Raw genomic sequence first — 26,706 nt, forward strand, 5'->3', positions numbered from 1 at the left:
AATTAGGCTACTCGGGGGTCAGGGACCCACTTGAGGAGGCAGTCTATCTGTTCTCAGATCTCACACTCTGTGCTGGGAGAACCACTACTCTCTTCAAAGCTGTCAGACAGGGACCTTTAAGTCTGCGGAAGTTTCTGCTGCCTTTTGTTTAGCTATGCCCTGCCCCTAGAGTTGGAGTCTACAGAGGCAGGCAGGCCTCCCTGAGCTGTGGAGGGCTCCACCCAGTTCGAGCTTTGTTTACCTACTCAAGCCTCAGCAATGGCGGATGCCCCTCCCTCAGCCTTGCTGCTGCCTTGCAGTTCCATCTCAGACTGCTGTGCTAGCAGTGAGCGAGGCTCCGTGGACGTGGGACCCTCCCAGCCAGGTGCGGGATATAATCTGTTGGTGTGCCATTTGCTAAGGCTCTTGAAGAAGCACAGTATTAGGCTGGGAGTGTCCTGATTTTCCAGGTACTGTCTGTCATGGCTTCCCTTGGCTAGGAAAGGGAATTCCCCGACCCCTTGTGCTTCCAGGATGAGGCGATGCCCCACCCTGCTCCGTGGGCTGCACCCACTGTCCGAGAAGTCCCAGTGAGATGAACCCAGTACTTCAGTTGGAAATGCAGAAATCACCGGTCTTCTGTGTCACTCATGATGGGAACTGTAGACTGGAGCTGTTCCTATTCAGCCACCTTGGAACATCCCCATGTTCAACTTTTTTTAAAAGAACACACTTTTTTTTTAAGCAAGAATGTTTTCCTACTATGTATATTTATTGGAAAATACCCAAATAATGAAATATCTAGTATTTAATATAACTTTATAATCTAAATTATGATGTTTGTCTATGAATATTTATCCCATTATATTTACCCAATTATTTTAATTGTTTACCTAGATTATGAAAACTGTGATAGTTATCATTTAAAGTTATGGAATTACCGTTGCAAAATTATAACTGAGACAGTGAAAGAGATTTGACCTAACTGACTCAATCTTGCTTTTAGCTTCCAAGCTGTCCTTGTTCATTCCTGGGCATAGGCTAACTAACCTTGGCAGAAACTTAGAGTTTAACTTTGAAACAAAGATAGTAACAGTTCTTTCCCAAAAGAAGCCTTCTTACTGCCTGTGGACTAGACTGCCTAAAGCCACAGGATTAGAAGTTATGGTAATCTTACTAAATTCAAGATGCAGCTATTTTCATTAAACCAATATCAATGTCTTATCTATTAAAAATTACACAAGCAGGCCAGGCACTGCTAGGATTACTGCTCATGCCTGTAATCCTAGTACTTTGGGAGGCCAAATCCTAGCACTTTGGGAGGCGGGTGGATCACTAGAGGTTGGAAGTTCTGGCAAGCGGAAGTGCATAAAACCTACAGAGTGCTCAAAAGTGAGTCATTCTCCTTGCTTTCTCCTCATTCTTAGATTAGTTGTTTCCTGCTTTTTTTTTTTTTTTTTTTTTTTTTTTTTTGAGACAGAGTCTCTCTCTGTTGCCCAGGCTGGAATGCAGGTGGTGTGATCTCGGCTCACTGCAGCTCCGCCTCCTCAGTTCACACCATTCTCCTGCCTCGGCCTCCCGAGTAGCTGGGACTACAGGCGCCCGCCACCACACCCGGCCAATTTTTTTTTTTTGTATTTTTAGTAGAGATGGAGTTTCACTGTGTTAACCAGGATGGTCTCGATCTCCTGACCTCATGATCCACCCGCCTTGGCCTCCCAAAGTGCTAGGATTACAGGCGTGAGCCACCTCGCCTAGCCTTTTTTTTTTTTTTTTTAAAAAGGAGGAACTGAACTGTGGCCTAGGATTTTTGTGTGATGGATCAGTATGTACTGCTAGTGGGCAGCACTCCATAGTATGTCACCACTGTGTCATTTCCACCCTCTTTTGTGTCTCTTTCGCTCTCTGGAGGCCTGTGACCTCTGAGAGGACTCTAAACGCCAGGTAACTGCCCTTATATGTGTTTCCTGGATGAGACTTTTTTTTTTTTTTTTTTTTTTGAGACAGAGTCTCCCTCTGTCGCCCAGACTGGAATGCAGTGGTGTCATCTTGGCTCACTGTACCCTCCGCCTCCCAGGTTGAAGTGATTCTCCTGTTTCAGCCTCTCGAGTAGCTGGATTACAGGTGCCCACCACCACACCCGGCTAATTTTAGTATTTGTAGTAGAGATCGGGTTTCACCATGTTGGTCAGGCTAGTCTCAAACTCCTGACTTCAAGTGATCCTCCCGTCTCGCCTCCCAAAGTGCCGAGATTACAGGCATGAGCCACTGCGCCTGGCCACCATTTTTAGTGTATGTGCTACCGAAGCGAGTACCTAGCCACTATTTTTTAAATGAATTTTTGTTGGGGATTTCTCTGCAAGGCCACTGCATGTCATGGGGGCTCAACCCCCAGACACTCCCACGAGGGCCCCAGTCACCCAGGGGCACCTTTTGGTTGGGAGGAGCAAATGCCTTTTCCTCTTCAGAGCGAAAAAAACTCAGTCTCTCATTAACCTATGAAAACAACAGTTCAGCTCCTCACACAAATGTGGGCAGACAAACCAAATTAAGATTAATTTTGGGAGAAAAAGCACTAGAGAAGACCCTTTAGAATGCATCTTTGAACTAGAATTAGGATCCTTAAACAACAACTTCCTAGGAGAGAAAAGAAAAAAAAAAAAAAAGGTCAAGACCACTTCCTGTAAACTGCTCAGCCACCCCTAACTTTGTAGCTCTCGTCCACTATTATACAGGCCAAGGTCAAATCCTCTCATGGTGCAAAGTCATCTCAGGTACCTCAAAGCCAAAAAGATTAGGTCATGCAATACAGAAAAACAGAGCCTAAGACATAAAAAGAATCTGCCTATGACTCTTGAAACTCCACAAAGAAAATAGAACACCCCAAAAGGGGGTGAGTGGCACCTTTCTTCTGAATTCTTTAAAGGGGTTCAAGTAATTAGAAGCCTTCTCTAGATTTTTTTTTGGTGCTGCAGATGGCAAAGTGGGAAGGAGGTATAGGGTGGACGAAAAGAAAATGAAAGAACAGTTATTTTTTTAAGGTAGGAAGCAAACGCATAAACCAAACGTGTTTTTTTTGTTCTCTCCTTTTTCTTTTGCAGCTGTGAGGTGTATTAGCCAAAATAGTGTTTGAAATGCTTGTTCCCGAGTACCATAAAGAAATAGCACTTGAATATTAATTTATTTAGTAAGGCCATTTTTACTTCCTGCAGAAAGGGTACACTCACCAGCAGTTTTGCCACAAGAGTACACGGAACAAAGGAGACAGCGTAATTTATAACCTGACACGTCCACCCTACTGCCATGTCCAGTTTCCCTTGGACCTCACATTCTGTATTTGTCCCAATTGGCTAGCAACTTAGAACTTTTTAAAAGGCAAAGGTAGAGCAGAACAAAGGAAGGAGGAAGTAACTTGTGGAATGCTGAGAAAGGTAAAAACACTTTTAAATAAGGAAGAGGAACAGGCTATGACCTAATGCTTGCTTGGACCAGTATAAGCATGCCAGGGCACATATTTAGAAACACAGGTCTTTGAATAAATTTTTCTTCTAAGAGAAGTTACTATTTATTCCTAATTGGATGGGGAGGAAGGTCTTTGATGAGGAACCTCTACTTTACTTTTTACAATATTGCCCCTCTTTTTTATTTCATAATTCCTCTTCAAACTTGTTTAATATGTTTTGACTTAATTGCTTTGTTTGTCCTTCTAAAAGAAGTAACTTTTTTTAATACGGTGGAGGAGAGTTAGCAGTTTACTCTGTAAGAGTGACAGAGACAAGTTTTTGTATAAAACTTTGAAGGCAGGGAATAATATAACAGTCTACAGCAATAATAAGAGTGAATGAGGTGAGAATTGAAGTTAATTTTTTTTTTTTAATTTATAGTTACCTACCAGAACAATGTGCATTTAAATTTTGCAGCTATTTGATTTTGTGCTTTAAACTTACTTGGCACTTCTCGTAGGACCTTAATAACATTTGTGTAAACCTGAGGATTAAAGGACTCAAGGAGTTTCCTTTGGCCTGCAGTGTTTTGTTTTTACCTTTTTAGGTTGATGAAATGCCAGTGTTAAGGGGATAGCCAACTGGTTTAGAGCACAAGTACTGCTCCAATCATTTGGCAGTGTCCAGTAAAGGTCCTCCACACTACCACTATATATTTGCTTGGGGATGGCTAGGCATGGACTGATGGACGAGCTCTTGGAAAGGCTTGGGCTTCTTGTATCCTTTTATGTTTTCAAGGAGCACCAAATTTTCCTCCTGCCATGAGAGGCCTAAAGTAAACTTGGCATTTAGAAATGGAAGCAGTATTGCCCTCAGGGGCCGACCCACAGGGTGTTGAATTTTAGGAAATAGCAGAGAGAGCTTAGTATGATGGATTATCCCAAGCAGTGTGATTTTGAAAAAGAGCCACCTTACAGTCCTGCAGGGGGCCTGCCCCTCCACACCTGTGGGTGTTTCTCGAAAGGTGGAGACAAGAGACTGAGAAAAGAATTAAGACACAGAGACAAAGTATAGAGGAAGGAAAGTGGGCCCAGGGGACTGGCGCTTAGCATACGGAGGACCTGCACCAGCACTGATCTCTGAGTTCCCTCAGTATTTATTGATCACTATCGTTACCATCTCCGTGAGGGGGATGTGGCAGGACCATAGGGTAATGGGGGAGAGAGTCAGCAGGAAAACGTGAGCAAAGGACTCTGTGTCATAAATAAGTTTAAGGAAAGGTGCTGTGCCTGGATGTGCACGTAGGCCAGATTTATGTTTGACTTTATATAAGCATCTCAGTGCAATAAAGAGCAGTATTGCCGCCAGCATGTCTCACCTCCAGCCATAAGGCAGTTTTCTTCTATCTCAGTAAACAGAATGTACGATCAGGTTTTACGCCAAGACATTCCATTCCCAGGGACAAGCAGGAGACAGATGCCTTCCTCTTATCTCAACTGCAGAGAGACCGCCTTCTTTCACTAATCCTCCTCAGCACAGACCCTTTACGGGTGTCGGGCTGGGGGACTGTCAGGTCTTTCCCTTCCCACGAGGCCATATCTCAGGCTGTCTCAGTGGGGAGAAACCTTGGACAATACCCAGGCTTTCTTGGGCAGAGGTCCCTGTGGCCTTCCGCAGTGCATTGTGTCCCTGGGTACTCGAGACTGAAGAATGGTGATGATTTTTACCAAGCATACTGCCTGCAAACACAATTTTAACAAAGCACATCCTACACAACCCTAAATCCATTAAACCTTGAGTCAACACAGCACATGTTTCTGCGAGCACAGGGTTGGGCTAGGGTTACAGATTAACAGCATCTCAAGGCAGAAGAATTTTTCTTAGTACAGATCCAAATGGAGTTTCTTATGTCTTCCTTTTTCTACATAGACACAATAACAGTCTGATCTCTTTTTCTTTCCCCTACACAGTCCATATCTGGTCAACGAGGAGACCATCTGAGTGGAAAGGAAGTAATCTGGGCCTCTGGCCTACCGTGCGTACAAGCATAATAATCGCTTTTATTTAAAGTGCAAATGGATTATTTAATCCATTTCAGCCAGGCATTTGCATCTTGATATTTTGTCTTGATGGCTAAGGTCTGTCTTAGATCTCTTATTTTTAAAATAGACAACCTAGTTTTATTAGATGTAGGAGCAACTGTTGTGGGATCCAGAACTGAGGCTACTGAAGAAGGGGAAGATGGGGAAAAATGCGTCTTTTAAAAATACCTAGGGGGTCTTTTCCATTTATGTCAATCCCCATACCATAGAAGCGACTAAGGGCAGGTCTAGAGTGAGTTAGGGTGGACGTGGTGATGAAGAGAAGGACAGGGTTATATTGCTAATGCTGACAGTTAGAAGGGGTAGTCCTTTTAGTGAAATAGATGAGGGGTTTTAGATCTGCACAAACCTTTTTCATGAAAGTCAGCTTTGCTCCTGAGTAGTTTAAGGGACGTAGTCCCATTTACTACAAGGTTGCCAGGCTGTAGGAGCAGAAAATTGATGTCTTTTCTGCAGGTCATTACAACAATGAGTGCTAGGGGTAACTGTGTCAATTAGAGGGCTGGGACATGAATGTTTGTGTGAAAAGGCTAGCTGTTGCTGATCTTTCACATTTCCACAAGGTATGACAGAGCAAGCAGTAAAGGCAATGGTCTGAGGTGAGTCAGACTTAGTTACAAAGGAGCTAGTAACAGAACAAGGAAAGGAAAGGAAGCAATATAGAAGGTATATGAAAATTAAGCTTTCTTTAACTGAGTAGGATTTGATTCTAGTATGATTCTGAGAGGAAGATGTTTTCTTGACTCGAGTATGATGGTCCATTTTTTTCTCGGCTATGCAGATGGCAGTCTCAGTGGTTAATAGCATAAAATAGGGTTCTTCCTAGGCTGGCTTGAGTGTCTTTTTCTTTCTGTCTTTTGATTAGGGTGTGGTTTTCAGGCTGGTGCTGGTGTACTGGAAATTCTAAAAGACTTTTAGTTCCAAGGGAAGGGAAAGTAGAAAATACATTAAGTATATAATTTGTGCTGCATATCCTGGGGCTTGGGCTTGAGGCCTCATGGTGATGCCCCTTGCTCTATTCCCACTCAGCGCCGCCTAGGGGACGCTGCAGCCCTGCCCCCTTTTAATGTTTGGCCTTCTTGTGGCCTTCACCGCCCCTGTGCGCCGTGGCCTTGCGGATAAGGGGCCTTGTGACTTACCTGGCTGCCTTTAGGCCTTAAGAAAGCCAAACACCATTTGATATTTGACAATGTTTTTGTATGAGTTTATGCCAGATAAGTTAAAATTTACCTTTATATTAATGTGCTATTAATGTTAAATGTAATTTTAATAAAATCTTGTAGACATTATTTACCGAATTTTAATGTCTGACTATAAGGTAAGAGTTTTATAGACTCTTTTTAACTTTTTATAATTTTTGTTGAAGAGCAGGTTAGTGCTTTAAGAAAAATCTATTGTGCTTTTATTTTAATGTCCAGTTCACAGAAAAACTGGATGACACCCCTTTAACTTTAGCCAATATGTTTACACACAGAATTTTCTTTATAATTAATATTTTAAAACTTGCTTAAACCTTTAAAACAAAAAAAAATTTTTTTCGCCTTTAACATAGGTAAAAATCCATATTATGCCTCCTTATAATCCTGTTATTAAAAGTATATTTTATTTTTTTAACATATCTTGTACATGAACTGTTTTTTAAAATAATTTTACATTCAGGAGGCCTAATTACTTTTAAATTATACAATATTTCTTGCATAAATTCCCTTTTATAGCTTTTCTTACGATTTTCACAGACAATCTTCAACATGTCTTCACTTTCTGCCTGCCTTTTACACTATTTCTTTTTCTAGTTTCACCCTCTGTGTCTTCCTTTGATTTCTGTCTCTTCCAGTTTGTCTCTTACTTACTCTTTCCCTCTATTTCTCTGTCTCTCTCTCTCATTTGCACTCTATTTTCCTCTCTGTCTGTCTTCCTGTTTCCCTTTCTTTTCCCAAGTTCTCCCACTCCTGCTGCCAGGAAGGGGGCCATCAGAGGTACTGTTTACAAAAAGAGTTTCATGAATAAGTAAGTTCAGTAAACACTGATGTATCCTTTTTTAAAAAATTTGGTAAAATATACATAACATAAAATGTAATACCTGTGTTAGTCCATTTGCGTTGCTATAAAGGAATACCTGGGACTGGGTAATTTATAAAGAAAAGAGTATTATTTTGACTCACAATTCTGCAGGCTGTACAAGAAGTAGGGTGCTTGCTTCTGGATGAGGGCCTCGGGAAGCTTACAATCATGTCTGAAAGCAGAGTGCGAGCAGGTGTGTCAGATGGCAAGAGAGAGGGAGTGCCACACTCTTTTTTCTTTTCTTTTCTTTTCTTTTCTTTTCTATTTTATTCTATTCTTTTTCTTTTCTTTTTTTTCTTTTTTTCTTTCTTCCTCTCTCTCCTTTCTTTCTCTTACTCTTTCTGTCTTTTCTTCTCTCTTTCTCTTTTCTCTCTTCTTTTCTTTTTTCTTACAGGATCTCACCCTGTCACCCAGGCTAGAGTACTGTGGCACATTCACAGCTCACTGCAACCTCAGCCTCCTGGGCTCAAGCAATCCTCCTTGCCTCAGCCTCCCATGCAGCTGGGACCACAGGAGCGTGCCACCACATCCAGCTAATTTTAAAAATTTTTTGTAAAAACAGGCCTCACTTTGTTGCTTAGGCTGCTACACTCTTTTAAACAATCAGATCTTGCATGAGCAAGAAGGGCACCAAGCCATTTGTGAGAGCTCTATCCCCATTACCCAAACACCTCTCACTAGGTCCTACCTCAGCATTAGGGATCACATTTCAACATGAGATTTGGAGGAAACACACACCATCTTAACCATTTCTAAGTGTACAGTTTTCTAATATTAATTACATCCTCATTGTTTTGCACCACTATCCATCTCCAGAAACTCTTCCCATCTTGCAAAACTGGAACTACGACCCATTAAAAAATAACTCCCCATTTCTCCTTGCCCCCAGCTCTGGCTACCACCATTCTACTTTCTGTCTCTATGAACTGACTACTCTAGATACTTCATGTAAATGGAGATATTGTATCCCTTTTACATATTAAAACTTTTGAGTTGTTCTGCAGTAAATAAATATGCTTAACATTATCGTGTTTAAGTTATTCGCCATTGAAACTTTCCTCCCACAGTAACACATGTGGAGGAACATTCATTGGGAATATCAACTGATAGGCACTGTGCTAGGATCCAGAAATACCATGTAGAGTCCAACACACATAGAAATAAGGAGTGGAATTCCAAAGGAAGGCAAAGTGTTAAGTCATCTTTATGGAAATGAGTGATGAAGGTGAATACCTGAATGAGATGTCAAGAGGAGGAACACACTGGAGAGAAGCAGTGAAGATTTAGGACTGAACCTTAAAGACATACAGGCTTGAGAGAAAGAAAGCATGTAAAGAAGACAGAAATGGTTAGAAAAGTAAGAATAGATCTTTTTTTCTTTCTTTTTTTTTTTTGAGACGGAGTCTCACTTTGTTGCCTAGGCTGGAGTGCAATGGCACAATCTCAGCTCACTGCAACCTCTGCCTCCCAGGTTCAAGCATTTCTCCTGCTTCAGCCTCCATAGCAGCTGGGATTACAGGCATGTACCACCATGCCTGGCTAATTTTTGTATTTTAGTAGAGACGGGGTTTCACCATGTTGGCCAGGCTGGTCTCAAACTCCTGACCTCAAGTGATCCTCCTGCCTCAGCCTCCCAAAGTGCTAGGATTATAGGCGTGAGCCACCACGCCCAGCCAGAAGAATAGATATTATACTTACTATTAATAGAAGAACTTACAGATTTTGGACTGACTACAAAAGGGCAGTGATATTCAAAATTTATCAACATGATATGCCAATAGATATTTTCAAGTTCATTGGTCATTAAAACTGTCTTATGTATAAGCAGTACCCAAGACAAAATAAGGCATATTTTTTTTCAAAGATCTATGTACAAAAAAATTTGTTGCAGCATTATTTGTGATATCAAAAGTGGGAAATAGCTGGGCATGGTGGCTCATACCTGTAATTCCAACACTTTGGGAGGCGAATGCAGTAGGATAGCTTGAGCCCAGGAGTTTGAGACCAGCCTAGGCAACAAAATGAGACCTCGACTCTACAAAAAAATTTTAAAATTAACCAGGTGTGGTGGTGTGTGCCTGTGGCCCCAGCTGCACAGGAGGCTAAGGTGAGAGGAACCCTTGAACCCAGGAGGTCGAGGCTGCATTGAGCTATGATCATGCCACTGCACTCCAGCCTGGGGAACAAAGTGAGACCCTGTCTCAAAAAAAAAAAATTGTCTGAAGGGAAATAACCTAAATGTCCAACCATGGGAGAATTAGTAAAAGAAATCAGAGTAACTGCATGTGACTGAGTCCTGTGTTACTATGAGTCACATCTTAACAGTGATTTTCTAACAGGAGCTGTCATTAAATGTGCACAACCTTAAAAAGAACTTTCAATCGTTTATTTTTAAAAACATCTACATAGCACTATGTGTCAGGCAGTATGCACTTTGTTCATCTGAACTCAACTTTTTATGGCAAGAGATAGAATAAAAGTCAAAATACAACAATCTGGAATTTCACCATATGAATTGGTGTTAAAATTTGATAGGTAAAAAGAACTGTCGAGACAAACTGTAATAGGTAAGGAGGCACAAAAGACATGAAGAGGCTGTTCACAGAAAAAAGGCAATAAACGTTAAAGGATGCTTAAAAGCACTGTGAGTCTGGCTAATGCTAATTAAAACCATGAGATACTATGTTTTGCTTGTCAGAGTGTAAAAATTAAGGTAATATGCATTATTGTTAACCAATGAGGAAACAACATATTCATTACTGTTGGAAAATCTGGCAGATCTGTTAAATTTAAAATATGGCTGGACCCGGTGGCTCACACCTGTAATGGGATTTGGGAGGCCGAGGAGGGCGGATCACTAGAAGTCAGGAGTTCGAGACCAGCCTGGCCAACCTCGTCTCTACTAAAAATGCAAAAATTAGCCGGGCATGGTGGTGGTGCCTGTAGTCCCAACTACTCGGGAGACTGAGGCAGAAGAATTGTTTGAACCTGGGAGGTGGAGGCTATAGTGAGCTGAGATCGCACCACTGCACTCCAGCCTGGGCAACAAGAAAGAGACTGTCTCAAAAAAACAAAAAATAAAAAAAAACAAAAAAAAAACTTTTAAAATATATACTCTTATACCCAGCTATCTAATTTTGTCAATCTATCCTATACAAATAAAGCATCTTTGTGATGATAAAAAAATATAGAAATAACACGTATTTTAAGAAATAGCTTGACAAATTCTAGTATATTCACAGTAGGGAATACCACACAGCTATTGAAAGAGATCTCTGTACATTAGGCTGGAGGCTGCACATGGTGTTGTGCCTTCTCTTTTTGGGTCACTTAAGCCCAGGAGTTTGAGTCCAGCCTGGGCAAAATAGAGAGACCCCATCTCTAAAAAAAATTAAAAACAAATAAATTGAGCTAGAGAAATGACTGTGATACACTGGGAAGAGAAAAATGAAAGCTGCCAAGTAATGTATGTAATATCCCATTTTTGTAATCAAATAAAAGGTAAGAAAAATACCCTTTAAAAAATTGTATACCCTGTGTATATACGAGTAAGCCTAGGGAATGGTATAGAATGATATTCAGCACTGAAAGGGTAGTAGGTAGGAAATTGTACTTCTATACTGCTTTATATATGTAAAATGAATGTTTTTATTTTTATAATTAAAAATTTAATAAAAACAGTAAGTTAGATGACTCAGAGATAGGATTTAAGGAATCAACATACAATTTGTGAAATAATGAACTCAAGAGTTATTCATATTGTAGGGGAAAGGAACGTGGCATAAACTCACAGCAAATATAACTATTTTGTAAAATTATAATTTTAGCAGTAGTGAATGAATGACCAATTTCAAGAGAAATGATGAATATATTTTCTCTGCCATGGAAGATAATCAAGATTTAATTCTTTCTTTGTAGATCCTCTGAGCTACTGCTGAATTAAAAACAGAATACTGAAGAAAAACTGCAGTTATTACTTGACCATCCTAGGAGTTCCAGGACTTTGTAGCATACAAAGGGAACAGGGATAATTTAAACTTCTTTGTGCCTGTTTTGTTTTGTATGACAAATGGGCGATTCCCCTGGCCTTGGTTTGCCATATTTGCATTCAGAGCATCATCCCCTCCTGGGAACTACTGTACTAGATTCCAAACTGAAGCTCAGCTGCAAAAATTCTACACAATTTGTGCTTTCCCTCTTTAAAGGAGAACTGGAAGTGTGAACAAACATTTCCCAAATCCTCAATCTATGGAAGACTGGATAAGAAAGGCTCCTTCCCTATCAGCCCACGTTTTCCAGGTTCAAGGCAGTAGAGAACCTGTGTATGAGAGAAGTCTTGCCAGTGAGATCCATGTGATAGAGGCCTTCAGAGCACCCACCTTTATAGGCATTCCAGAATGATTCAATAAAATCTGCCACTTATCAGCCTTTGGGGAAGAAAAATATAGTGATTTTTTTAATCACTAAATTTTGTTTTAGTGGGATAGTAATTGTTTTTATTCTTTGGTAGCATATCTGTCACCACCACCACTATTTCAATGAACAAAAGCAGTGTTACTTAAGCTTAGCTAACTAACCTGCAGGGAATGTTTAATTTAATTCCTGTTTGCTCTTCCCTAGGGCTTTGTGTTGCTTTCCATGGCATTAGTTTAGCAGCTCTTGTTATTTTTGGCATTCTCTCATAACCCTTGCTGTTTTGTACACTCCCTGAGGACTAAGGCTCACCTTTGGATCCTCTACCCTTGCCCCATTTGCCTGCCATTTTCACTCATCCTTCAAGTCCTTTGCAGGTGATACTGGCTACCTCTGAGAAGCCTTCCCTGGCAACCCTGAATATCTTCCTCTGATCTACTTCTACACCTTGACTAACTTTTGTTATAGAACTTTCTGTATATTATTGAAAATATCTGCTGATTTGTTTGTCTTCCCTCTATACTTTTTCCTTGGGAGCAAGTCCATATGCTTAATAACCATTTGTCAGAGGGAACTTCAGTGCCTAGTGGAAGGTGCCCAGTCGAATGCCTTTTACATAAAATATTCTCCCTATAGTTTGTTCAGTTAGTTGCTGAAGCCACTGAATATTTGGCGTATTGTTATAGAATGCTCCTCGTTGACCTTCAAGTTTCAGTGTATTCATTCACTCAACAAATATTTGGGTGCCTACTATGTGCCTACACCCTTACTGAGCCAGAGACATACATTCCTTTAGGAAAGAATGTATGTTAGCTACTAAAACATTGCTAGTCTAGGTACTGGAGATACATCAGTGAACACAACTGACAAAAACCCCGGCACGCAATGGAAGTTCTATTTTAGTGGAGCAAATCGAACACTAAACAAAATAGGTAAAGGAAATACATAGTATGTTAGATGGTGATAATTGCTATAAAGGAAAATAAAGGTGGAAGATAGAGTATTGGTACAGGAGAACTTAAATCCACCCCCCACCCTGCCCCAAGATGTATATTCCTGTAAGTTCTTTTTTTTAAGAAGTTCAATTTTAAATCTTAACTGGAAAGATATCACTGAAACAGTGAGATTTCAATAAAGACCTGAGAAAGTCATGAATATTGAAGGAGAAGAGTGTTCCAGGAAGGGCAATAGAAAGTGTTAAGGCCCTCAGACTTTCCATTGCTGTGCTTTTCATTGTTTGAGGGCTCCATTAGAGAGGGTTTTAAGCAGACAAGTAACATAATTTGACTTCTACAGCTGCTCTTTGACTTATGATGGGGTTGCATTGGGATAAGCCCATCATAGATTGAGATACTTTCAACTTAACAATAGTTTTATCTGAACATAAAGTCAAGGATCATGCTGAATGCATATCACTTTTGCACTGTTGTTTTCTGTCAAGCACTGTTTATATTTTCAAAGGAGCACTCTTGTTGCTAATATTGAGACCAAACATGGGGGTGGTGGCAAGGGCAGAAATAGGGAGATAAATTGGAAGTCAACTGCAACAACTCAGGAGAGAAATATATCCTATATCCTTCTGAGTAAATCCAATATCAAGTCTGGTCTTTGAATGACTAGTTAAATCTAAGACTTAAGAGCCAGCAAAGGAGACTGGGGAGTGGCTGGTAGAGTAGGAGGAAAGCCAGGAGGAGGTGGTGTCATGAGAGTTAAGGGAAGCCCAGGAAAAGTTCACAATGTCACCAAATGCTGAGAGGTCACTGAAGGAAGAGAGAGGCTGCCAAGGGTCCTTTGAGTTTTGTAGTTAGGTCATAGCTGACCTCAGCAATAGAAATAATTTTAAGAAAATACATGCCAAACTATATAAACGAAAATTTCTGTTTGATACTAGTTTTGATAATAAGGATGCAAATTAAAGTGTTCTTGTTATTTTGGGGACAGGGTCTCACTCTTGTCACCCAAGCTGTAGTGCAGTGGCACGATCCCAGCTTACTGTAACCTTGACCTCTCGGGCTCAAGCGATGCTCCCCACCCCAGCTTCCCTGGGAGCTGGGACTACAGGCACATGCCACCATGCCTGGCTCATTGTTTAAAATTTTTATAGAGTTGGGTTCTTGCTGTGTTGCCCAGGCTGGTCTCAAACTCCTGGACTCAAGCAATCCTCCTGCCTCAGTCTCCCAAAATTAAAGTGTTTTGATCACCTGTGATGTACCAGGCCTTGTCCGAATTTGAATTTTAATCTTAATTTTTACAAAACTCTATTAAGGGCAGTACAGTACATTATCTCTATAGATGGAGAATCCTCAGTTCAGGGTCTCGCCTAAGTCTGCTTCCAGAACCACTACTCTTAGCCATTAAGCCGAAGTCACCTGTGTAATGAAGCTACTAGAACATACATTATAAAGCAGAAATGCTGGACTGATAACAGCAATATGGTTGAACCATGGTACTTTTATAGCATATACCTTTCTAGGGCCCCTTGAACATAAATGTCATCTGTGTTTGTTGCTGTTGCTACCCCATCACACTGCCACGTCCTGTCTTTTTACCTCCTTTCCTGCTTATATGAAGGTGCATTCATACACTGTCCTTAGAACTCCTGTCATCTGCAGTGTCACACAGAAAGTTAGCAACGTCCATCATCAGGGAAAATTGCTTGAAAACAGCCTTATTCACAAATATGCACATAGCAAATTCTCATCCATTAAGACTGACTGTTTTTCTCTATGCTTCTGTATACAGTCTTCTTTTTGGGGTGGCTCACATGTTTATGTACACAGATTTTCTCATACCATATGTCACACTCCTGTGCTTTAGGCCCATTACAGACACCCTTACTGAGCCAGAGACATACATTCCTGTATCTGTTTAGCAGAGGCAGAGGTGGTGAGTTGCACAGCAGCTAGCAGCAGTTACAGTGATGGCAGTGGCTTCTTTATTTATCCCACTGCTCAGCAGAATGCAACTCTTTTAAAGACCAGAATGATCTGAAATGCCAAGGCTTAAAGAGAATTCTTGGTACTCAGCTTCATAAAGGACCATCTCAGTGATGAATAACAGCATCTTCACTGCTGTTATTAGGCAGCCTTCTCCCTATCTTTCTGTGTCACGTGGAGTGTCTCTTTGTGATGAATTTTAGCTCAGATGGGAGAGGGTGAGGGGCTATGGCAACCTGAGTCTTTTTTGAGACGGAGTCTCACTCTGTCGCCTAGGCTGGAGTGTAGTGGTGCGAACTCAGCTAACCACAACATCCGCCTCCCAGGCTCGAGGGATTCTCCTGCCTCAGCCTCCCAAGTAGTTGGGATTACAGGCGTGCCCCACCATGCTTGGCTGATTTTGTATTTTTAGTAGAGAGAGTTTCACCATGTTGGCCAGGCTGGTCTTGAACTATTGACCTCAAGTGATCTGCCTGCCTCGGCCTCCCAAAGTGCTGGGATTACACAGACGAAGTCATATAAACTCATATGAATGCATGAAGTACAAGAAAGAGACAGCATGATATAAGGCCATATATAAAAGGGACAGATTACTGTATATGCATGTGTACATGGAAGCATTTTTATGATATACTGAGGAGCCCATTGTGGCAAATAGTGCTGATCCATAAGTTCTTGCCAACCTATTGCAGTTGTCCAACCTGCAGGATCCTGGGACTGAACATATCTGGACAGTTCTCTGTATGGTTAGGCCATGGCAGGTAAATTTTTGACCCCTTGACATCATAAAAGCCTCCATACCATCTTTACCAAGACACCTAAGGAATCCGGACCCAGTTGTCTGTAGTAGTCCAGGTGATATGTGAGGGCAGGCTGTTTTGCATAATGGTTAAACCTGAGACATCCTAGTTAAACTTAGACTAGCAGTTTCTCATCTTTAAAATGAAGACAATAGTATTCACTTCAGACATTGGCAGCACTGAGACAGCACATGGCAAATTGCTCAGCATGGTCTCTAACATGGAGTTAGCTATGTTGATATAACTGAATAAACAAGTGTGTGCCCTACAGCCCATCTTTACCAAGGCTGACATGTTTTTTTTCACAGGGCTCTCTCCCTGTTCCCCTTCTTCATCAGAAAGAAGTTAGCTTTGCATTGGCCTCTTCCCCAACAAGACTACTTATTAGCTCTGGGAGGGTGGGCAGGACATTCCTTCATCATCTTTCGTAGGTTTAATTCTCTTATTTGACTTGAGGAGACAAGAATTGAATATATAAAGGCATTTATATTGCCATATCAGGCTTCCCAGTACAAAATTTTCTCTATTCCAATGTAAATTTTATAACAATTTTATTAGTATGTCCTTTGGCCTTTCAAGTTGGGGGGGGAAATCAAAACCAGTATTCTGTACTAGAAAAATCTAACTGATATTTGTCTTACATTTTGCCATCCCAGCCAAAGTTAGGTAATCAAATGGAACTTTAAGAACTAAGCTTTACTGAACAAACTGTGCCTTAAAATACATTAAAACTGAGGTGCAGTGGCTCATGCCTGTCATCCCAGCATTTTGGAAGGCCGAGGCGGGTGGATCACCTGAGGTCAAGAGTTCAAGACCAGCCTGGCTAACGTGGCAAAACCTCATCTCTACTAAAAATACAAAAATTAGCCAGGTGTGGTGGCACGCACCTGTAGTCCAGCTATTCTGGAGGCTGAGGCAGGAGAATCACTTGAACCTGGGAGGCGAAGGTTACAGTGAGCCACGATTACGCCAGTGCACTCCAGCCTGAGTGACAGAGCAAGACTATCTCAAAAAACAAAAACAAAAACAACACATTAAAACTACCTTTGCTGTCTACAAGCCGCTCATATTTAGTTCTATTTCTTTTTTTTTTTTTTTGAGACGGAGTCTCGCTCTGTCGCCCAGGCTGGAGTGCAGTGGCCGGATCTCAGCTCACTGCAAGCTCCGCCTCCCGGGTTCACGCCATTCTCCTGCCTCAGCCTCCCGAGTAGCTGGGACTACAGGCGCCCGCCACCTCGCCCGGCTAGTTTTTGGTATTTTTAGTAGAGATGGGGTTTCACCGTGTTAGCCAGGATGGTCTCGATCTCCTGACCTCGTGATCCGCCCATCTCGGCCTCCCAAAGTGCTGGGATTACAGACTTGAGCCACCGCGCCCGGCCTTAGTTCTATTTCTTAAACTGCCTGGATTTTCCCCTTATCTTCACCTGGCTAACTCCTGCCTGTTGTTCAAGACTCAGATGTCATTCTCCAGGAAGCCTTTCCTAATGTCTTTTCCTTGGAAACATACACTTTCAAAAGTTAGATATCTTTACTCCAAGAAACCTGTATTTATTCTGTCTACAACAGTTTCTTCCACTGCAGTTTATGTGCTTATCTCTTTCTTTAGACACTGAACCCGCTAAGAGCAGGGATTAAACTTCATTCATTTTTTACATTGCCAATGCCTGCTATAAAGAATCACATAAATGTGTGAATGAAGTGAGTTTACACCTTATTCTTGCTTGGTTGTGTATTATTAGTTTATGAGGACATCTTGTGGCTAGATCATTTATTGCTATAAACAGATGATCATAGGCCAGGCGCGGTGGCTCACGCCTCTAATCCCAGCATTTTGGGACCTAGGCAGGTGGATCACCTGAGGTCAGGAGTTCGAGACCAGCCTGGCCAACATGGTGAAAGCTCATCTCTCCTAAAAATACAAAAATTAGCTAAGTGTGGTGGCATGTGCCTATAATCCCAGCTACTTGGGAGGCTGAGGCAGGAGGATCACTTGAACCTGGAGGGCAGAGGTTGCAGTGAGCCAAGATCAAGCCACTGCACTCCAGCCTCAGCAACAGAAAAGGACTTCGTCTCAAAACAAAAAAACAAAACAAAAAAACCAACAAAAAAGATCCTGTTCTAAAATTTATTTTTGACATTGATTTACCTGTTGTGCAAAACATGACATAATATTGTTTAGGTTGTTTTATATCACATGGCTCTGTTTTCCTTCAGAGCCTTCAACAATAAAACCACTAAATAGGTGGTTTGTGAAACTCTCAAATGTCTTCCTGGTGGGAGTCATAAAGGCCACTACATACCTAGAGATGTTACTTATATATAGTTAGTGATTAGGGAGATAAGAAGGTGGAAAGACTTACATCTAAATCTCAGTTTTTATCACATCTTGGGTGACCTTGAAAATAAATCACTCTGAATTTAAGTTCTCTGCAAATGGATGTTGTCTCTTCCTTACTATATATAGTACATGTAAGTGGTTGGCGCAGTGCCTAGTATATCACAGTGCCTAATAAATGGTACTTATCTAGAATATAACCAACCATTTAATACTTGAGACATCCCCCTACTCCCAAATACAACAGACACACCAAATATTCATCCATATTCTTCCTGAACACCTCTAGTGAGAGCGAAAATTAATGTTGCTGGATGCGGCACATTCCATTCACGGCTCAGCTCTAAGTTCTAAATATTATACCATGGTGGTTTTTCCTAGTAATTTAAATATAAATACATAAGAAAACTTACCTTTCTATAAGTTGTCTTTTTAAAGATGTTTGATATAAAAATCATAATTTTTTTTTTTTTTTGAGACAGTCTCCCTCTGTCGTCCAGGCTGGAGTGCAATGGCATGATCTCGGCTCACTGCAATCTCCACCTCCCAGGTTCAAGCGATTCTCCTGCCTCAGCCTCCCGAGTAGCTGAGATTACAGGGGCGCGCCACCACACCCGGCTAATTTTTGTATTTTTAATAGAGACGGGGTTTCACCATGTTGGTAAGGCTGGTCTCAAACTCTGACCTCGTGATCCACCCGCCTGAGCCTCCCAAAGTGCTGGGATTATAGACGTGAGCCACCGTGCCCAGCCAAAAATCATAAAATTTTAAATACATTGTTGCATATGTTTATCTTTCATGTAATACTTCTTCCTTATACTTACTGTAAATGGGGCTACACCTTAAAAGCAGTAACTTACTTTGCTGGATTTGTTACACTTATACTTTATACTAACATGGGTTTATAGTATAAAAGTTTTTCTTAAATGCTAGTAACTCAGTGACTGAATTTGTCTTTTAAGTTGAACTGTTCATTAAGTGACTTAAAATGTTAATATCATTCTGCTTGTACAAAACTAGGAAACAACAAATTGAAACTATTATGAGTTAACAGATCTCAGCTGGGTGTCTTTGTTGGCGTCAAAGGTCCAATGAGACATTGAAAAATGCCAGGCGTCATACATGTGACTGAAAAGCTCAGACTGAATGTTTGATTTCTGCAGAAGAGTGGAGATTAGCCAAAACTGCTATTTTTTCACTAAACACTCCTTTTTCTTTAAAAATAACTTGCATGAGGGTCAGTTTCTATCAGAGAGATTGGTGATTTACTTGAATTCCTGAGTCAACTTTTTTCAGAAGATTCAGTTCAATCCATTGTTCTTCATGGGCTGTTTGGGCTTTTCTAATTCTACAGAATGAATGTTCAGGATTCTTTTTTTTTATACTTAGGTTACTCTTGTCTCTGCTGCTCCTGGGAAAGTGATTTGTGAAATGAAAGTAGAAGAAGAGCATACCAATACAATAGGCACTCTCCATGGTGGTTTGACAGCCACATTAGTAGATAACATATCAACAATGGCTCTGCTATGCACGGAAAGGGGAGCACCCGGAGTCAGTGTCGATATGAACATAACGTATGTATCCAAACTGTATTCCAAATACCTTCTGTGTGATACCTGTCTAAACAACTGAGACTAAACACATTTATATTATTAGTAACGCATGAGATTCAATTAGCCGCTTATCTCCTTAACTGCAGCTATAGATTTTGTCCTAAAATATTCCACGGCCTTAAAATCTAGAACTAGAGCAGTTAATTTTCAAGTGTATCAATAGTAAAAGAGGAATGATCCCAAACATTCAAAAAAGCAACATGCAGCTTTTAATGTGTATACTGATATAGGGGGGAAAAATCACAGACTGATGGCTCATACTGTTTCATACAGTCCTTAAAAGTGCCATTCAGGGCCAGACGCAGCGGCTCGCGCCTATAATCCCAGCGCTTTGGGAGGCCAAGGCAAGAGGACTGCTTGAAGCCAGGAGTTCGAGACCCCCATCTCTACAAAAAATTACATTTTATTTAATTTTTAAAATACCACTTGTAACAATACGAGGATTATATTGAGTACACACAATTCAAAATAGAGTTCATATACACATTGTAATCTTACTCTAACAAACTGAACACTAGTGTTGGGTTTTTTGGACATGGAGTCTCCCTCTGTCACCCAGGCTGGAGTGCAGTGGCGCAATCTGGCTCACTTCAACCTCCGCCTCTGGGGGTCAAGTAATACTCCTGCCTCAGCCTCCTTAGTAGCTGGGATTACAGGTGTGCACCACCATGCCGGGCTAATTTTTGCATTTTTAGTAGACACGGGGTTTCACCATGTTGGCCAGAGTGGTCTTGAACTCCTGACCTCAAGTGTCCACCCACCTCAGCCTCCCAAAGTGTTAAGAATGGGCAGCAATCCTGGATCTCTCCCTGTGACTACACAGACATGTTCTGAGTTAAACTACATGATCAAGGAGCAGTGCCCCTCAGGGCCAAACTTCCAAAATGTAAAAAACTCAATTCCAACATAAACTGGTACTACTGCAGCCCCATTCATTAAAGAGCTGGGCGCAGGGATTTAGTTTCAAGACAACTGCTTTTTCCACCTAAGCAACAGAAAAATCTAACTGAGAGGTTAGGTTGAGAGAGTCATTGTGATAAGGTATTAGGGTAATGGAAATAATGTAGGCTTTTTTTTGTTTGTTTGTCTGTTTTTTTGTTTGTTTGTCTGTTTTTTTTGTTTGTTTTGTTTGTTTTTTTGTTTGTTTGTCTCGCTCTGTCGCCCAGGCTGGAGTGCAGTGGCGCAATCTCGGCTCACAGCAAGCTCCGCCTCCCGGGTTCACACCATTCTCCTGCCTCAGCCTCCTAAGTAGCTGGGACTACAGGTGCCAACCACCACGCCCTGCTAATTTTTTTGTATTTTTAGTAGAGATGGGGCTTCACCGTGTTAGCCATGCTGGTCTCCATCTCCTGACCTTGTGATCTGCCCGCCTCGGCCTCCCAAAGGGCTGGGATTACAGGCGTGAGCCACCTTGCCCAGCCAATGTAGGCTTTTAAGGAATCTAAATCTTTTATCAAGTTTACTTAAGAAACATTTAGTCCTTCTTTATGGAAATAAATTGAAGGTACAATAAGCAAATCACAAGATGCAGCCAAATGCTTTTTGAAATTAAGATGTACAGAAAAGAGCCGGGCGCGGTGGCTCAAGCCTGTAATCCCAGCACTTTGGGAGGCCGAGGCGGGTGGATCACGAGGTCAGGAGATCGAGACCATCCTGGCTAACATGGTGAAACCCCGTCTCTACTAAAAAATACAAAAAACTAGCCGGGCGAGGTGGCGGGCGCCTGTAGTCCCAGCTACTCGGAGGCTGAGGCGGGAGAATGGCGTGAACCCGGGAGGCGGAGCTTGCAGTGAGCCGAATTGCGCCACCGCACTCCAGCCTGGGCGACACAGCGAGACTCCGTCTCAAAAAAAAAAAAAAAAAGATGTACAGAAAAGAAAGGCTCTGCTTATGTTACTGGTGTGCATATTCAGCAGTCCTTATTTCATGTGATAAGAGGTAGGACTAGTTGATGACTTGATTTTCCCTAAAAGTCTCTATTAAGAGCAGCGAGATCTTCAAACCTAGCACTGCATTTCATGATCTACTAAGGTACTTTTGCCTTTACAACCCTAAGGAATTTTCGGTAAGTCAAACGTAGTCTTGGCCTTTCAAATATGTGTTGCCAAAAACATTGGCCACCAAGAGCTGCCTAAGCTTCAAAAACTGATTCCCTTGAACAAAAACTAGCACATGGTCTTTCAAAAGTTAGAGCTATTTCAAAAGTAAATGAATAATGTTTCAGTCAATTAACACTTGATTCACTCTTTGATTTACTTGACATGGTACCAAATTTACTCCACCCCTGCACATCAAGTTCTATATTATACAGACTGAGGATGCCTGTTAGACTGTGACTTAGGTTAAAAACAAGCGAGGTTCCAAAATAACGAAAGGGGAAATTTTAGAATATTACTAACAAAATGCCAACTTCCAAATTCCCCGGACTTAATGTTTACTCATCTGTAGCACAAAAGGTTCCTTATCTTCCATGAGTTTAATGTCTGTTAGCCAAATTTCTTGACTTCTAAAACAAAACTTAGGGAAATAAACTGGGCATACTACTACTAAACATGCCATTTTTCATTTCTTTACATTAAGGTATGTGAATTCAAGAAAAGCCTGTTCTTTCCAGCAAGAAGATCCACCTTTCTTTTTTTTTTTGAGATGGAATCTTGCTCTGTTGCCCAGGCTGGAGTCCAGTGGCATGATCTCGGCTCACTGCAACCTCTGCCTCCTGGGTTCCTGCAATTCTCCTGCCTCAGCCTCAAAAGTAGCTGAGATTACAGGTGCCCACCACCATGCCCGGCTAACTTTTGTATTTTGTAACTTTTGCATTTTAGTTGTATCTCAACTAAAAATGGGGTTTCACCATGTTGGCCAGGCTGGTCTCGAACTCCTGACCTCAGGTGATCCGCCCACCTTGGCCTCCCAAAGTGCTGGGATTACAGTCATGAGCCATCGTGCCTGGCCAGATCCACCTTTCTTATACCTCCCAGCCATAAATACTGAAGCCTTATTTTGAATATGGCAAAAACACATACCCTTTTTAAAGGCTTCTTTCTAAAAAGCAGAAACATAAACTGTAAGGAAATGTTTCCCTTTAAAACATTAACATTTGTTTTAAACAATCCTCATCTCCCCAATTTTTTTTTTAAATTAGCTGGAGCCAGCTGAGTTAAAGATAACTTAACGATTACAAGTGAGTAGGATGTACATCTCTTAAAAATATAGACAATCCATCACCAAGATTGTAAGAACATCGTATCAATTCCTTATAGTTGTTATATTGTCATTTTAGAGTCAAATAAATTGTAAATACGGCTAGGACAATGTATAGACACCAAGTGATATTTCACCTAAGAAGTTAAGGAGAGTTAAATGAAAGCTGGAGGAGATCTTTCACCAGCCCCAAATAAATATGAAGTGGGAAACGTAAAGGGAAAAAAGGGGAGGCAAGAAAACCTCTTATATATTTGGGAAAAGAAACTTGTGTGGGTAAGGAATGGGTAAGATAGAACCTGCTTAGGACCAGCCATTCACATTTGATAGTACAAAAAGCTTACCAATACTACTGTTAAACTATTTTTATGAGTAAAATAAGTTACATAGGAACACTGTTGTGAGATGCACACAACCTTCCCTTTGAAAAATTATTTGCTGTTAACTGTATTCATTTCCTTTCAAGGTACATGTCACCTGCAAAATTAGGAGAAGATATTGTGATTACAGCACATGTTCTGAAGCAAGGAAAAACACTTGCATTTGCCTCTGTGGATCTGACCAACAAGGTCACAGGAAAATTAATAGCACAAGGAAGACACACAAAACACCTGGGAAACTGAGAGAACAGCAGAATGACCTAAAGAAACCCAACAATGGGTATCAAGTATAGATTTGGCTCAAACAGTTGTCATTTTTGAAATAAACTAGCAAAACCAGAAGCAGTTAGAAATATTTTTTGAGGAAAAGGACCTGGAAACCAAGTAGGGTAAAGGTAGGGGTGTCTGGGTTTTTTTTTTTTCATTTTAAGCATCTTGTTTTTTAATCATGTGTGATAATTGGGTGAAAAATTCTTAGCTCAAAGTGTTTTGAAAACAGGTAAAGCAAAGAAATTAGCAGGGCCACCCATTCTCAGTTAAGATTAAAACTAAAATCCCGTGTTAAGCTAAAGGAGAAACAGAAATTATTCTAATCCTGTTGGGGCTGCTATAGCAAAAGTATCATAGACTGGGCAGCTTATAGGAACAACAGAAATTTTTCATGGTTCTAGAGGTTGGAAAGTCCTGGGTCAAGGCCCCAGCAGATCCTGTTAGGTGAGGGCCCGCTTCCGGGCTCATAGATGGTGCCTTCTCACTGTGTGGTGGAAGGGGCAAGTGAGCCCTCTGGGTTCTCTGTTTTTTTTTTTTTTTTTTTTTTTTGAAACAAAGTCTCGCTTTGTTGCCCAGGCTGGAGTACAGCAGCACGATCTTGGCACACTGCAACCTCTGCCCCCTGGGTTCAAGTGATTCTCCTGCCTCAGCCTCCCAAGTAGCTGGGACTATAGGCGTGTGCTATCACACTGTTTAATTTTTGTAGAAACGGGGTTCGCCATGTTGGCCAGGCTGGTCTCGAACTCGCGACCTCAGGTGATCCACCCGCCTTTGCCCCCGCCAAGTGCTGGGATTACAAGTGTGAGCCAGTGTGCCCAGCCTGGGTTCTCTTCCTTAAGGGCACTTATTCCAATCTTGACGGTTCTGCCCTCATGATCTAATAACTTCCCAAAGACGCCCACCTGCTAATATCATCACCTTGGGGATTGGGATTTTAACATACAAATTTAGGGGAAACACATTCAGACCATAGCAATGGCCAATCCTTAGTGAATCTTAGGTTCTTCCCAGATCTAAAATGCCAAACCACACTTGCATTTCCTTAAGATTATGAAACTTCAAAATATATGAACTACAGCCCATATTGAAAAATAAAATAGATTGAGCCATATGCCTAAAAAAGACCTCAAGAAAGTTTAAGGCAAAGCACATTAGTGATACAGGAAATGGTCCAATAGAGGGGGAAGAAAAAAAAAATGCTACTAGCTCCTTTTCTTGTACTTAGAATAAAACCATGCAGATCTCAAACCTCCAAGTTTATGGTATTGAAAAGACCAAGTTCATTTTTCAGAAGTCTCCAAGAAGTCTCTCAAGACTGTGGCACTCTTGAGAGAGTCTCACTGTCTCTCAAGCTGGAGTACAGTGATACGCTCCCAGCTTACTGTAGCCTCAAACTCCCAGGGTCAAGACATTCTTCCACCTGTCTCCTGAGTAGCTGGAACTACAGGTGTGTGCCACCACGCCTAATTTTATTTTTGTAGAGACAAGGTCTCATGTTGCCCAGCCTGGTCTCAAACTTGTAGGCTCAAGCAATCCTCCTGCCTTGGCGCCCCTCCTCCCCCCCCCCCCCACCGCAAAGTACTGAACTTACAGGTGTGAACCACTGCACCCAGCTGACTCTTCCTTGATTTCTGTGTCAGGGAGTCTTAATGAACATTTCATGATTAAAGACTAAAAAGGATGCAGCTTGAAGTAAATTTAAGTCAAGTTAACAGTTAAAGGCACATCCTTTCCCTACATCATAGGCTGATTTGTCCACCGAAAGGGCAGAAGACTCCACAGTAGCAACAGTAGCAGTGAGCATACAGGGTTCCCAAATGTTTACTTGCAGTATTTCCCACTAAAAGGAACCTGGGCTCCTTGGAGAAACAGCTGACTCCAGGGCTTAAGGCGGGGACAGAAAAGTTACAGTATCTTCTGCATAAAAGCACATGCTCAAAATAATAAAGGCATGCAAATTATGATTTGGAGGGAAAAAATATGAGGCCATAGTGTTTAGGTAGATAATAAATGGCAGAAATAGAACACTTTCTTACAACAAATTCTGTAAATGGACAGAGGGGTAGATTTGGAAAATCACTATTTTGTAAGCATCATAAGACTGGTTTTAGTCTGGAAAGAATCACCAAGGGAGCTCCTGATAACGAGCAGGATATTTGCATGTTGTTTCCCAGAGATTGCTAGTAGTAAGTACCATATATAGGGCAAAACCAGGATACCTTGACCAGGTGCTCAAAAGTAACATCAATGAAGAGCAGATGGAGAGTATGCTTGGGAAGGGTGTAAGCATGAATAAACAATTCAAATGCAAAATGAGTTAACAATTTACAAGAAACATTGCCCTGTACTCCAAAAAACATACAGGTCATGAAACACATAAAGGCTAAGGAACTGTTCCACATTAAAGACAACTGAGAACAACTAAATTCAATGATCCTGTATTCTAGGGGGATCTAAGAAAAGCTACCAAGGATACTGGGACAACAAAACAAATATGGATGATAAAGAGTATCACATTCCCTGAGTGTGGTAATTTTACTCTAGTTATATGAAATATTCTTATACTTGGAACATACGCCAAAGTACTAAGGAAGGGGTAAGGAAGCACAAGGTGTGCAACAAACTCTCAAATAGCTCAGAAAGTATGTATAAATGCATGTACAGAGAAAATGAAAAAAAGTGGCAAAATAATAAAAATGAGGGTAAAGATCACACAAGAACTTTCATATTACTCTGGCAACTTTTCTAAATTATTCCAAAATAAAAACGTAAACAATGGCTGCCAAAATGCCTAACTTGGTGAACATAAGTATAATTCAATATGGTAAATTAATACAATATGGCAAATTAAGAGATAGACCCTAGAGCCAGCCAGCCTGGTTTTAAATCCTCCACTACTTATGATCTGAGCTTGAGCAAGTTACTTAACCTCTGCATCTATTTCCAGCCAAGGTTGAGAGGTTAAGACAAGAGCTTAGAAGAGTACCTGGCTGTAATAAACATTCAAAATGTTATTTCAAATAGATTCTGATGTTTAAGAGGACACATGAAAGCATTTTGAAATTTAAGAATGGCACTTTCCCATTAAGCAAGGCATAAGGCCAGGTTGCTAACTTTTGAAAGCTGACAGTATGTTCTTGATTCCTATTCTTGAAGTTACACACTCAATTGCC

The 26,706-nt window shown here is 41.1% G+C and overlaps 1 protein-coding gene across 1 annotated transcript in view; it reads left to right on the forward strand.

Moving 5' to 3' along the window:
- The window catches only part of ACOT13 (acyl-CoA thioesterase 13), a 31,423-nt gene extending 7,818 nt beyond the window's left edge, over positions 1 to 23,605 (forward strand). Inside the window, exons 2-3 of the mRNA XM_003897128.4 lie at positions 19,459 to 19,643; positions 23,350 to 23,605. Of these exons, the coding sequence (XP_003897177.1) occupies positions 19,459 to 19,643; positions 23,350 to 23,506 (342 nt within the window). The 3' untranslated portion in view covers positions 23,507 to 23,605. The remainder of the gene's footprint in view (positions 1 to 19,458; positions 19,644 to 23,349) is intronic.
- The last annotated feature ends 3,101 nt before the right edge of the window (positions 23,606 to 26,706 follow it).

Source organism: Papio anubis, chromosome 6, assembly GCF_008728515.1.
Source record: "Papio anubis isolate 15944 chromosome 6, Panubis1.0, whole genome shotgun sequence".
Lineage (NCBI taxonomy): Eukaryota > Metazoa > Chordata > Mammalia > Primates > Cercopithecidae > Papio > Papio anubis.